General features: G+C 40.9%; 1 protein-coding gene across 1 annotated transcript in view; it reads left to right on the top strand.

The window, feature by feature from the left end:
* Positions 1–14,360, top strand: part of fgf10a (fibroblast growth factor 10a) — a 198,106-nt gene extending 183,746 nt beyond the window's left edge. The window contains exons 3-4 of the mRNA XM_072497082.1: positions 7,954–8,057; positions 10,245–14,360. Of these exons, the coding sequence (XP_072353183.1) occupies positions 7,954–8,057; positions 10,245–10,463 (323 nt within the window). The 3' untranslated portion in view covers positions 10,464–14,360. The remainder of the gene's footprint in view (positions 1–7,953; positions 8,058–10,244) is intronic.
* Positions 14,361–15,627: the final 1,267 nt, after the last annotated feature.

Consider the following 15,627-nt stretch of genomic DNA (forward strand, 5'->3'; position numbering starts at 1 on the left):
TAGCAACTTTATGTAAGTTAAAACCAAAGTGGTCCACTTGCCTCCCTTTTTCCATTCAACAGCTATTCAAACAGCAGCACAGTAGCACAGTGGTTGGCACTGTTGCGTCACAGTGCCAAGGTCCCAGGTTCAATACCCGGTTTGGGTCACTGTCTGTGCAGTCTGCACGTTCTCCCCGTATCTGCGTGGGTTTCCTCCGGTTTCCTCCCACAAAATCCCAAAAGACGTGCTTGTTAGGTGAATTGGACATTCTGAATTCTCCCTCCGTGTACCCGAGCAAGCGCCGAAGTGAGCCGACTAGGGGTTTTCCACAGTAACTTCATTGCAGTGTTAATGTAAGCTTATTTGTGACAATAATAAAGATTATTATTATTAAAAGTCAAGCCCCTGAGAAGACTGTCTCGGGTATTTCTGCTAATTAACAAGATAGGACCCCAAAACTACTTTCATGGCTCACCTAGGGAATATCCAACTTCATTCGACACAGAAGATGGGTCTTTGCTGCTTGCCCAGTATATTGTACCAGCATGAACCTGGCGAACTGCCTCTGTGCCCAATTGGCGCAAGCCGCCCAATGGCGCCATTTAAATGAGGCATGTCTATTAAGATGAACTGGGCATCCACTGACTCCCCTGACCTGTCCACGCAATCCAATCAATCAAAATTTCACCTCAACATTCGAGATTCCAGTGGTACTCATAATGCAATAACTCACACAAATATCCTGAATTATTCACAAAATGAAGCCTAATCTAAATGCTTCCTATTTGGTTGCGAATATATTGCCTGTTACATCTGTTTGCCAACTTTTGACATATTACTGAACCTTAATAAATGTAAGAGTAAACCTCTCCTTCAAAACGCAGTCAAAATGGATATTCTTAATTGCGATAATAAATAGGAAATACTTTGCTTGATTGAAAAAATTGCAATTGTCAAGTATGTGAAATTAATTGAAATTTGTAACAGTGCAAGTGTTTATGCCAGACCCCCAAAACAATTCAGTTCCTGTAGAAATGGAAATAATGCATATTCTGTACGTACCTCTGCAGAATGTAAGCCTCGAGGAGTAGCAAGATAATTTTGAGAAACCATAAACTAAAATTGTTATATTACCTCCCGCATGACTTTTCCAATGACTTCAACTCAAATTTACTATTTGCAAGCAGTTGGTTGGAATTCCTGGAAACGATAAATACAAGAAAAAGGAAAATCACATAAATATCGCTGTAGAATTTAATTTGCATGTGGTCTGCATCTTAACTTATCAGCAGATAAGTAAATCCATAAGACCATAAGACATCGGAGCAGAATTAGGCCACTCGGCCCATCGAGTATGCTCCGCCATTCAATCCGGGCTGATATTTTTCTCATCCCCATAATCCCTGATCCAACTATTAGACAAGAACCTATTTATCTCTGTCTTAAAGACACTCAGTGATTTGACCTCCACAGCCTTCTGCGGTAAAGAGTTCCACAGATTCACCACCTTCTGGCTGAATAAATTCCTCCTCATCTCTGTTTAAAAGGATCGGCCCTTTAGTCTGAAACTGTGCCCTCTGGTTATAGTTTTTCCTACAAGTGGAAACATCCTCTCCATGTCCACTCTATCCAAGTCTCGTAGTATCCTGTAAGTTTCAATAAGATCCCCCCTCATCCTTCTATACTGCATCGAGGACAGACCCAGAGTCCTCAACCGCTCCTCATATGACAAGCTCTTCATTCCAGGGATCATTCATGTGAACCTCCTCTGGACCCTCTCCAAGGCCAGCACATTCTTCCTTAGATACGGGGCTATCCACCACTGCATGTAGTTCATTACATTTTAATAAAAAATGCAGCAAACAACCAAATAACCAATGTACAAGCAGATTTGTGGAATCTGAGAATTAAGCTCTTTTGTTCCAATTGTCTTCACAGAAAAATGTTTTTAAATGTTTGTTTTGTAAATCGCACAATACCATCATCTGAATGTGTCCCCCAACTCATGATCAGCAACCAGATGTGATAAGGCTTCTTTTTGGAGTGCGCCTGTTCTCCCTAGCCCATAAGAAACATCTTTAACAATGGAAAAGTTAAATTTACATAAATTTCTTCCAGCCCTCAATCACTTCAGGTAAGTCATTACCACCCACAACTTGAATTGCTGCCAGTCAGATCAACGCAAGACTGCAGTGGACAAGTCCATCATTCCACCTGGTTTCCACCAGGTGGGGGGAGGGAGATTTTAGATTTGTGTCTATCTCTAGGAGACTGTCAATAGCTAAGCTGTGCTGTACTAGAGCACAAATATCACTCACTATGCACTGTAACATAGTCTTCTTAAAACTGACAATTGCCAGTATTATCTCAAGGAGTCTGTGGGGACAATGTCCATCTTCAAATCAAACCATTTACATATAAAAACAGGACAGTAAAAGAAAAATAAATCATATGGGACACTTGATTGTCCAGTTTTCAGGCAGACTTCAGTTTAGGTGCCCAGAACTCCCCAGTGCGGCCACAATGAAGATATGCAAATCATCATCAGATGATGTCACTGCAACCGCCAACATCATTTTTAGCTTGGTTCACATTGCTTGTTCCTGCGAGCATCTATAAGACATGGGTGGTTCAAGGTCAGCCAACAGGATTCTTAGCTGCTACCTGGTAAAATGCTGAAAGGCTTTGGGAGATATTCAGCTTGGATTAGATAGTGGTCTTTGTAGAGTTACTGACATAACTGCTGATATGTGATGTAATGTTACATAATTAATTAACTGAGGTCTCATGGGGAGCAGCAGTACAACCTCAAGTAGAATACCGAGATGTGCATAGATCTGCAAGTAAACAAGAATGTTTTTTTAAAATGAAAAACAGCAGAGATAGCATTCTTAGGGTAACAGGCAAATCCTAAAGCAACCCCATCAAGGCTCTGAACTCAAGACAAAACATTTTTTTCCCCCTTAAATGGACGCAGAGTGGTGTAATGATTGCAGAACATTCTGAAATGTCAGGGGGACAACTGACATGGCACTTTTTTCCTAATGGAGTCTTTCTGGCATGATCGACAACTAACTGTTATATCTAGCACAGGACTGCCTGTAGCAGTCAAGGTCACTGCAACCCTGAACTCCTTTGCCTTAGGCTCCTTTCAGACTGTCACAGGGAATATCAAACACCAGTCAGTCTTCAGTTCATGCTTCCATTAAGCAGGTGACTGAGGTCATATTTCTTAAAGCAAGCAATTCCATCACATTCCCCACAGAAAACCTGAAGCAGCAGGATAGAGCTCTCGGGTTTACACCGCTTGCAGAGTCCCCCACCATCCAGGCCTTCTCTGACTGCACCCATATCATGCTGCAGGCTTCTTCACACAGTCCCATTGCTTAAATTCAACGCCACTAACAGCCCATTATGGAGATCAGTTCCCTCTTTGCTGGCAGCTGCCATGAAGCTTTTGAAGTGCGCTAATCCTCCACCCCTCCATGTTTTACCCTGCACAGGAAGGTGGCTGGGGTAAGAGCGATCTCTTCCACAATCGGTTCTTGAATTCTCGCAGCTGTCTGTGCTGAGCAGAAAAATTATGATGCACGGGACACCAAAAGCCCTCTTCGAGCAGACGGTTTGATGCAGGAACATAGGACTTAGGAGCATCAGTAGGTCATTAGGCACTTTGAGCCATTTAATAAGATCATACCTAATCTGATTGTGGTCTCAACTTCATTTTCCTGTCTGCTCACATAACCCCCACTCCTTTGTTGGAGGTTTAGGGAAGATGTGTGTTGAATTGGTGGTATAAACTAGTTTGGGCAATCAAAATGTTCTCCGTCTGTTAGCTGTCAGGGTCATGCATAAAATGGAGCTGTGTTCCTAATTCGGTTCCCATCAATGGGATTTTGGTCATTTTGATAATGTCAGTCGTCACGTTGTTGCACTTAATCGGCGCGAACCACGTGAAGGCTGACATCTCCCTCTTTCGTGTGGCTCAGTCTTGGCACCATCGCTTCTTCATATTCATCCTGCCAACTCAGTCAATAAAGTGCAGATATGCAGATGACCCTGCGATAGCCATCTACGTGAGAACTCATGACCAAACAACATATGCTCGGGGAAGGCTTGAGAGCTATTATGAACTGTTACAGCCTTGTCCGAATCCTCATAAAACACTTGTTTCTGTATTTTATTTGAACAACCGTCATGCAAAGAAGTCCTTGTGTGCTCTCTTCTGTACAACTGAACACGCAACTCCCCAAATTATCGTGGAGTGGTTCTGGCTTGTAGTTTATCAAACAGTCAACATCTGAAGAAAACTGGAGCCAAAATAAAGACTAGGCTCAATTCAATCAATTTAATCCACAATTTAGCTGGGACCAGCTGGGGAGCAGATGCTCACACCCTGCGGACAGCCACCTTGGCCCTTGTTTACTCAGTAGCAGAATAATGCGTAGCAGCATGAGCAGGAAGTGTACATACAAACCTTGAGGACGTGCAGCTAAATCATTCTGCAACCTACACCGACAGTCTGGCTCCCTGTACTTGCCTGCATCTTGTCACTATGACTCAGGAGGGAAACAGCATTAATCAGAGAATCAACAAACTCAGGTCTGCTTACTAAATGAAGATGTCCAGTAACTCGTGAGATACCACCTTCAGTCCAGGAGCACCATCAGATTAGTGGCCAAAAAAATCTCATAATCACGGAACTTTTACTAAACAACTAGCAACGAGGATGTGGGATATCAACATTTAACCCCTCTATTGCTGGTGGTTCATGATGATTTAACTTGTGTGCCAAATCTGCCTTACCACATTACTTAGTATTTCATTCAAATGTCTGCTCAGTGGTATCAACACTTGACTTATTCCTCACGAGGTAATGTTGGAATTGATGGTTTCCTGTACTGTTCAGGTTGGACAGTAATGAAAGTTTTAATTTATAAACTGTAAAACCCTACTTAGGATATTGATAAACAATGCATATCAAAGTATATTTTCATAAGTGTGATCAGTCATATTTATTTCATGGGATGTGGGCATCATTGGCCAGCACAGAACTTTTGCCCATTTCTAATTGCCCTGAGTGGCTTGGTAGCTATTGCAGCGGACAGTTAGTGTCAATCACATTGCTGTGGGTTTGGAGTGACATGCAAGCCAGACCAGGTAAGGATGATTTCATTCCCTCAGCAACTTTAGGGAATCAGTTTTTAACTATAATCAATGATAGTTTCATGGTCTCCATCACTGATGACTAGTTTTCATTTGCAGATTCTTTTTGAATCTCAATTGAACTTAAATTTCACGTTGGTGCAATTTGAATCCTTGCATGAACTTGGATCTGTGGATTACTAACCCTGTGGCATTACCACTACGTAACTGTCTCCCCCTATCTAATAAACTTAGAAGATGCATCATGGATCCATGATGTCTACTGTATTATCTACCTTCATTTCATCATATGCTTTTCTCAACAGCTCCAAAATTAGAACATCAAGATTAACATCGACTCAAATGTTTGTTGAAGTTCTGATTGATTCGTTTGTATCAGTTATTCCGCCAGAACAATTCTAGTTAAGTGTTTGGAAATTCTCTTCAAGAAGTGAATTGTCCAGCCGACCAAGGATCAATGTCTGAGCCAGGAAATGGTGGGGGTTATTTTCTTTCTCAGCTTATGTTGTTAGCAGTCCAAGGGATCGGAGCACCTGCCTGTGTAGGCAGATGAACCCCCATCTTCCTCTTTCACTTTAATTCCAGAGACTAACCTGAACCCATCCAGCTTCGGTAAATTGGTCAAGGTTCATAACTCAGTATTCTTTGAACCACTTGTCGTATTACTTTTAATTTGTAAAAGTCACTACCCTGCTCCCTTCTGTTTCAATCAATACCCAGAGAAGCCATTTCCTTTTACTATCCTCAACACTCAAACAGGACTCACCCTGATGATCACTCAAGGAAGTATGCTCCCAGCTGCTGTTATCATTGCAAGTTGTAGCCACTGTCCCTAACTGCAAGATTCTCGTAATACAAAATCATACCTGTGACAATGATTGATGCAAACCCCCCTCTTTCGATTGTAACATCTTAAATCTTGCTTCAATTCCACATCCTGTTTGTGAATATTCCATTAACATATAAAGGTGTTTCAATGGCGAATATTCTGAGTTTATCAGAATCATCAAATTGGTGAATAACTTATACCACCTGAAGCAGTTTTGGAATGAGCATTTTCAAGAGATGTGGATGCCAACCCAGACACAATGGAACTGGTTTACTTGTAAGTGCTATTTACAGTTTGGCCACAGGAGTTCAATGGTCAAGACTCTCAGTAAAATCTGGACAAACACATACAATTGTATAGTCTGATTGTATCAGCCACCTCTTGGTTAACATATTCATAAAATCACTTCATAATTTCTGTATCTCTGTTTGATTTATTTCATTTCAGCTCCCAGTTTTTTTTTTCAACAGTTAAAAGTCTCATTTGTTCCTAGGATATGAAACTTGGTCCATTTCTGATGATTGCCCATTTACAAACTGCTTTTGCAATGTAGTTGTTTGAGCTTTAATATCATTTAAGTTAAATGCATTCTTGCTGAAGGACTAGCTACACGTGAAGTTACCAAGCATTTGTATGGGTAACTCTCATTTGCACAAGACTGAAAAGCTGCTTGTGTATTTCCAAAACTGATGGGCGACCTTGCTGATTGGTGGTGCGAAGGGCCATAGCAAACCGGAAGTCCAGTAGCCAAACCATGGTTCTGAACTGGCAGAGAGCCCGTTACAGGTTAGGGCCAGGACTGTGAGGGTAGGGTGAGGTGGAAAGTTGGGCAGCCGCTGGGAGGATTTTTGGTGGGGGCACAGCAGGAGTTATGAGCTCACTCAGCTGCTCCAGTCCTGAATTTTGGCCTTTTCTGAACTGCCGGCTGTCATGATATTCAAGAGAACATCACAGCACATACACACATACATAATGATAGACAGAGCAACGGACCAATTAGCACACATAACACGACAGCCAATCACAGACAAGAGCATACACAGTACAAAACAAGAAACACGACACTTCCTGGGCAGTCCATTAGGAGACGGCACAGGGCAAGGACCTCAAAGTCAGACACTCACACAGTCACCACGTGCTGAGTACCAAGTTTGTTGTATAAATAGTTTAACAGAATAAAACTGCGTTGTACCACTCGCAACCATATTGGTTCGTCTGTATCTCAGAGCACCCAACACTTCACCGGCATTATCTGTTTAACTTGGTTTGGCTAATTGTCTGTCAATGTGAGAGATCAGGGCTTGAGCAGCATAGGCGCAGTATATTTACATTGGAAAACTGCATTGTGATCCTATAAATGTCATTGGCTCCTAACTTACCTATGAATGAGGCTTCCAGCTATTTCCAGCAGTTAATATTACAGCAGTATATTTCAACTGTTAACACAGCGAGAGGCTTCTCATTGCAATTTTAGCCTCAGTATTGCCCTCTCTGAAGAAATACAGGGTGGTAGGGAAAGACCAAAATGTCGGAAAAAGCATTTTCCCTCACTTCATGCACAATGGCAGTGCTTTAATCTCTGTCACAGTGTAATTCAGATCAGATGTGAGGAAACATTTGTCCTTTGTTGATTCAGCATTGCAAGTCAACCACTATCCTTGTGACAACCTCTGCTGTATCATTCCCTTTTTCTGTCCTCTCACAGTGAGACTGATAAATTAATATCACATTGTACAGAACTTAAATGTGTTTGAGGGGGCTTTAGTTTACAGTGAAATGGTTAATATTGCCCAAACATCATTTCCGCCACACCATGGTTTCTTCTTAAAGCACAATGTGCAGCATGAGAAATATGGCATTTTTACTATCTCTATATAAAGCATTTTCTTTTTCGCAATTGGTGATATTTAGATTATATTCTCTGAATTACCCCTGCTGTGGTCTTCATAGTAACAAGATAATTCTGTTTGTTTCAGGTATATTAAAAATTACGTCTGTAGAAGTTGGGGTTGTGGCGATTAAAGCAATTAACAGCAATTATTATTTGGCCATGAACAAGAGGGGAAAGATCTATGGCTCGGTAAGTACTCTTTAAAAGCATTTCAATTATAATGTAGTTAAAAAGAGATTATAATGATTAATGGCTTAATTATCTGCAGATTATAATGTGGTCAGCAATTGGCTTAGTTACTAACAGGCCAAAGCTTAAATCATAGAACATATTAACTGTCAGATTACTGCTGGGTTGGTTGGATTGATTAGATTAGATTTAATTGAACTAATTGCAAAAGAATTGCTGTATTAACTTTATTCCTCTTGTGGATTCTGTGGGACCTAAACAAGCCTTTTAATGCTTCATCCCCCTCCCCACCCCCATTCAATTTTTCTCCCCACCCCTCCTACTCTTAAGGTGTCAACTGACATTGTGTACAGCTCCACAGATATTGTGTGGCTCTATCTGATAACTCACCGCATCCAAAGGAACAATCTTCCTGCATGAGTGTAGAGCTTCCAACTGTGATAGTGCTACAGTTCAGCCAAACTTGTCCCCAATGCATTTGCTTTCCTTCAATACAACATTCAGGAACAGGAACAATAGCTGATTCCCCCTTCCATCGAGCCTAGAGACCCAATTGCAGCACTCCAACTGCCACTCAACTATCTCAGCACAGGACAAGGATCATTGAAGTACCATTGCCCTTCAGTATTTGTAGACAATGTGATGACGTGCTTTATGTTCAAAACAATTTCAAAACAACTTTTGAAAGAATACCTTTATTCCTGTTCACACTGCAACTCAATCCCCAACCATACATGAACTAAAAGCAAAATACTGGGGATGCTGGAAATCTGAAGCATAAACAAAAAGTGCTGGAAGTACTCTGGTAACATCTATGGAGAGAGAAACAAACAATGTTAACATTATAGGTAAATGAAGGCAATCAAATATCTTCCACTTACAATCAAGTTGAAGAGAAATCTTTCTCTCAGAGGGTCGTTGGTATGGATTTTTTGCCCTCAGACAGCAGTGGAGGCAGGGTCGTTGAATATTTTAAAGGTTGAATTAGATAGATCCTTGATTTACAAGGGAGTCAAAGAGTATAAAGGGGGTAGACAGTAAAGTAGGATTGAGGCCACATCAGCTATGATCTTATCAAATGATGGAACAGGCTCCAGGGTCTGATTGACTTACTCCTGCTCCTAATTGATATGTATCAAGCTGAAATGTTAACTCTGTTTCTATTTCTAGAGATGGTGGCTGATGTATTTTGCTTCCAATTTCCACCCTTCCTTCACTTCTCTGTCTCCATTTCTGGGAATAGGCTGCCTCCTCCAATAAGCCCACTGTCTATCAAAGCTGCCTCCACTGATCTTCACTCTCTGCTTCCTGTAGGAATTCCATTCCATTCTCCCAGCTTCTCCATCTCCTGTCTTATCTGTTCTGATGATGCTACCTTTCACAGTGGCATCTCTGACATGTCTTCTGCCTCAACCGGGATTCCCGCCCCACTATGGTTGACAGGGCCCTCAACTGTGTGTGACCCATTCCCTGCACATCTGCTCTCACCCCTTGCACTCCCTCCCAGAACCACAATAGGAATAATCTTGTCCTCACTCTACATCCCACCAAACTCTGCATTCAAAGGATCATCATCTTCCATTTCTGCCACCTGCACCATGATGTCACCACTGAAGACATCTTCCCCTCCCCTGTTAGCATTCCAAAGGGACTGTTCCCTTGTGATACTCTGGTCACCTCTCTATCACCCCCAACACCTCGTCCCTTTCCCATGGCACCTTCCCATTCAATCATAGGAGGTGGAACAGCTGCTCTTTTATCTCCTCTCTGCCCACTGTGCAAGGCTCCAAACATTACTTCCAGGTGAAGTAACAAGTTGCCCGTACATGTTCTAATTTAGTATACTGTATTCGCAGCTCATAATGCAGGCTCACTTGAGAATGTGACCAACTTCCGGGTCCAATTGCGGGATCGCCGTAGCCTGGATTACCCTAGCCCCCCCACCCCACCACCACCACTTCCATCATCACCCCCAATATCTCCCAACTCATTAAGTGGCAGTGGAGTATCCTGGTGTTTGAGCAAATAAATAGTAAACATTTTTTGTTATCATAGACAAGCAGAATATATATTAATTAGAACTTTGGTGATTTTCTAATCCATCATCACATTGCACAGAAATTAAGGATTATTGTGTCATTCTGTAAATTTAACTTTTGTAACATTGTTTTAATTATTGTTTTGCAGAAAGAGTTTAATAATGACTGCAAACTTAAAGAACGAATAGAAGAGAATGGCTACAACACCTACGCTTCCATGAAGTGGAAGCACAATGAACGGCAAATGTTTGTGGCCTTAAATGGAAAAGGGTCTCCACGGAGAGGACACAAAGCAAGGCGGAAACATCCTTCAGCCCATTTTCTACCAATAGTGGTGAGACACGATGTCTCTATAATATCAGAATAGAATCAGTGAAGACACACTTTCGCAGTAATGAGTCCTGGTATTAATTCAACACTGCATTTCATTCCAAGCATGGCAAGACTCTATTAAATGTGGAAGTCTTAATGATGAACATTATCAGCGCTCAGGCAATAAACTCACAGACATCTGCTTGTAAAACTTGGAACAAGCCTTTGATATTCAAATGAGTGTTACTGGCACAAGGAGTTCCCAGGCCAGTAAAGATTGAAGCAATTGGAGAGAACATATTTCACTGGCGGGCAATGGCAAAATATCTTGTGATGCAACCTGAAGCACGAAAGGCGATGCAGTTGTACAATGTTGTATGATCTTTGTGAGAAGATGTTATTTATGGAGTACTAACCCATATCAAAGGCATTATGCTCATTCAAGCCTGATTATCCAATGAGCGGTTAAACACGCAAACGTTTATCTGGAAGCACTTTGGGTCAGATGCGAGAACAACTGTTTTCTGTAACTACACTTCAGCAAAATAGACAGGCTCCGAAAGTATATATAAATGCACATAATGTAAAGCTGCTCTAACAAAATGAGTCTTCAGTTGATTCATTCTGAATTCAACTTTAAAGTGTGCTGAAGTTGCAGAAACAGTATGACTCCACAAAGTAAGGCAGTGTAAAATTAGCTTGGTACTGATCTTTAATTGAAAATTATCTCTAGAAAATAAACACTTAGGTTTGTCATTCAAATAGTAATATTACAGCACAATGTATTAATCTTCTTAAAATGGTCACAACAATGCCGAAAACTAGATTCATTTTGATAGAGCAGGTCAAAAATAGTAACAGTATACATCCCTTTTCTCATTGTAACACACTATGTAAGTTGCATTAAGCCTCTTTTGCAGTGTGAGTAGAGAAATACAAGTAGTAATCAAATTGTATTTTGTTCTAAATACTTTTAAAGATATTTCTATTGAGATTAATATTGATGCTGCATTCCCTTCATAATTCATTATTGTAAAATGGTTTGTTTATTTTTGTTGTTTGGGAATAGTATTTTTGGTACAAAGAAGAGTTTTTGACAAGTCGTATTGTAGATTAATTTGTTCTAGAATTTAACCCCTTTATTACTGGTGTCCCATGATTATTTAACTTGTGTCATTCCAGACATTTCTAGCCAGCATGCCAGATATTTAATCTGTTGTTTATTTGAACGATAGCTGTACAAAAGATGTTTTCAACATTACATAGTGAAAAACAATAATTTGATCACTCTACTGGTTTCTTTAATAAAGTTGGTTGTTCTTACACATGGGACAATATATCATAGCTAGCTTTTGTACTTCTGTTGAAAGAATTTGAACTTGAACGGAATAATTCCCCAAATTTTCACCTTCCGAGTGAGAAATGTTTTTATTTTCTTTCCAGTTTTCTCCTCTTACCCCTTCAGACTAATAGCAGCAACTGACATTTGGGATATGATTCTGCAGCTACTGACTACTTCAGTGCCTCCTCACCTGAGTAACTGTTGTCCATGCGTGAGCTTGATGGTTGATTGGTGTTCAGTGGGCACCACAACCAAATTTGATTTGTTTTGAACCAACATTCACACTTGCACATTTTCTGATTGGATCATTGGATCAACGGTGGGGAAATTGCCCTCTGTCTTCTGGGAATATGCAGAGATAATTTTCTAACCCTCGCCATTGTCCAGCGGGGATGTCCCAACTCAGCACAGATCAAGGAGTAAACCTTGGCCCTTCTTTGCTTGCACTGGCTCACTACCAAACCACAAAGTACACCTGCAGACTAGGCCCTTAGGGGAGCTGATTATATATTTTCCTGACTCTGAGATCTGGCATTCTTATTTTGTGTGTGCTATAGATTTCCTTTTTTTAAAGTACCAAATGAAGAAGTTCTTGGAATTAGATCAGAGGAATGATTTTTACAAAGCCGACCTCCCAGCATGGAGCTTTATCCAGCCTGAACAACATATTGAAAATCGGTGCACTTGCTGCCCCAAAATCTTTCACCATTTCATTTCATTTCAACAAAGAAAAAAACACAGGGGATTGCATATTTTTAATATACAGTTTCCAATGGGCAAACCTTCTCGCCAGAAACATTGGACGGGATTCTCCGTCCCGCCGCACCCGTTTTTGGTGCGGTGCACCCCCGCCCGCAGTGGGATCCTCCATTCCAGCAGCTGGCCAACGGGGTTTTCCATTGTGGGCACCCCATGCCGCGGGAAATCCACGGGCGTGAGTGTGCTGCCGACGAAACGAAGGATCCCACCGACCGAGAGTCCGGCCCATTATCTCTTTCACACAGTAACATTGCTTTACTTCTTACCGTGGAAATTCCTTCTAACACCCGTTACAAAACATGTAACATAGGGTCATAGGAATTAGGAGCAGAAGTAGGTAATTCAGCCCTTCGAGCCTGCTCCGCCATTCAATCAGATCACGGCTGATCTTTTCCTCGCCTCAAAGCCAACTCCCTACCTGTTCCCCCTATCCCTTCAGCCCCTTTTTTTCTCAGAAATATATCGATCTCCTTGGTGGGTAATGGTTTACTGGAAGGTAAAGGAACCCACATGTTCTTATTCACTGTTGTCAAATGGTGATTGTTACTCATTATAACTGTACTGTACATTTATAATAGCTGTGAATCAACTGGCCTAAGTGCTTACCTTTCTACAAAATCAAGCTTAAAGTGATATTTCGCTAAATGCTACACCAAAAACCCAGTTGCCTGTGCTTATGAAACTATTTCTATTAAAATTAATACTGCGTCCATTCATTTTTTGCCATTGTTAAGTGGTCTGTTTATATATTTTGGGGGGAAATGGTACTTTTGCTTTTGAAATCTGATTCAAAATGATTGAAAGTTCAGGCCTCCCAATGATGATTGTTTTTCCAATTACCAAACTGAACTGTTTTATTTTCCTGTTAAACCCATATAATGTATGCTGCATCTGGATTGTTCCGCTAACCATTAAAGAGGCCTAAAACCTCACATTTTTGAGCCTATCTTCAACAGCAGAAGCTACTGCATTTTGGTGGAGCACTTTGAGAAATACACTCTCAGAATTAAGTGTGATTTGGTTTTGTAAATGATAATAACTTAGATTAGTTTCCTCTTAACAACTATCTTTAAGCGTTTAGAGTAATGGACAGGTATGTCATTCATTAAAATAAATGATTATCCTGAAATATTGAAGTGTCACAGAGAGCAAGCATCAGTTATGAAACATGAAGTTTTGATAGATGGTTCTCAAAGGTGTTTGTTACCAATTGGAGAGTAGCATAATTATCTTTTCCACTGTAATAATCATAATAGTGTAATATTAAGAAAACAGAGTGTGTAACATTTCAAATTATAGAAATAATTATTTTGCTGCCACACTGCTTCTTGGCGAATGAACCAAGAAGATATACACCTGAGATATAAAGGTTTCCTTGAGCTGGATAAAACAGAAAAGAAAAAAAAGGCAACTTATTAATAAACATAAGGCATCTAGTGGCCTTTCTAAGATTTCTCAAAACACACTATACATGTGGCTGGCAGATTTGAGTGTCAACCACAACTGGAACCTGAGCCAGAAACCACAGCAGCATAAAGGGAGTGTCTAAACCACTACACTACCAGACCACAACAATTACTATATATTTATAAGATTTGTTTCTATCTTTCTTCCTTCCCTCTTCTTTAAATTGTCATAATCCCTATTCATCATAGCAGTAGAAACCTTTAGGCTATTAGTAGACAGAAGGTTACAATAAACAATAGGCATACAGTGGAGCACTATTTATTTATTTAATTATGTAGTCCAAGGAAAAGCTGATCTTAAGTAAGTTTGAATAGTCATAGAGTTATTTTGTTCTTTGGTAAAATAATGAAAATAAAAACAATATTGTATGTTGAGATTTCCTGATGCTGGCTTACTTGGTCAAATTTCTTCTATAGACGATTGTGTAGTCAATTTGTAAAGTGCACCAATCAACTGTACTGTACACGCATAACTTTTGTCAGATTCAATCATGGCTGGGACATTGTTGGCTGATCATCTATTTCTAACGTAATTGTGTAGTGCCAAGAAGATGTAACTTTTTTGAGGTAGAAAAGTCATTTGGAATCAACGCAGACTCATATTAAGATCTGGGTTTCTCTCAGTTTATTTACACACTGACCCATCGTGGAACCCTACAAACGTTTATTCACTCCGTTACATTGTATGAATTTTCTACTAGTCCTATTGCAGAATCTTTATTATAGAATTGATATAATAATATTTTTATGCTGTCAAATCTACAAGTTATTAATCATTTCAATTTGCTGGTGGCATCAAGAATGACTCAAATGATAATCCCTTAAATCCGTTAATGAATTGGCATTTGCCCAGGATATAATTTTAATAAAGAGCTGCATTACTTTTCATACCAGAGTAAATATATTGAAAATAACTATGGGCACAATCTACCGGCCTCGTCACGCCCGGCTCAGTGACGCGACAAGGCCCTTAAATCTCGCAAGATTTACAACGCTCGTTGAGCCTCACGGGATCTAACGATCTCGCGAGGCATCGCAATCTGGATCTCACCCTCAATGGGCGGGATCCAGATTTGCATATTCAAGTGAGTAGTTAGGCTCACTTGAATATATCTACTCCAGAGTTACCCACGGCGCGGGATCGAACGGCCTCGCCTCGGAGACCCCGCCATGGCACTGTTTAGCACTTGTTTCCACAAATGTGGAGCAGGCGTAACGGCACTTGGAGGCATCTCCTGGACGATTGAAGGCCCCTGGGTAGTCGGGCTCTTGGCATGGTGGCACCCTGGCACTCCCAATGCCAGGTTGGCAGTGCCAAAGTGTCCGTGTGCCAAGTAGCCCATGCTACAAATTGAGGCCGGGAGCATTTGCCCTTGTGGGATGCAAGGTAGCGGTGGGGTGTCGAGAGATTGGGGTGCCATTTAGAAATGGCGCCCCAAACTCTTCCTGCAATGGAGCTGAGCTCGTCAGTGCAGGAAATTAGTCTAAGTGCAGCCTCGGTGGGGCGTTCCTCGACGAGGCACAAAAAAGAAGCAGAGTCCCAATCAATAGCAGGGTTGTTCTCGCCGATAGTAGTGCCAGGAAACAGCCTGCTAAATGCACCCAAATGGGTCTCTGACTTTTTTAAAATAGTGCCCTATATCTTAAAACAG

Source organism: Scyliorhinus torazame, chromosome 3 (assembly GCF_047496885.1).
Source record: "Scyliorhinus torazame isolate Kashiwa2021f chromosome 3, sScyTor2.1, whole genome shotgun sequence".
Lineage (NCBI taxonomy): Eukaryota > Metazoa > Chordata > Chondrichthyes > Carcharhiniformes > Scyliorhinidae > Scyliorhinus > Scyliorhinus torazame.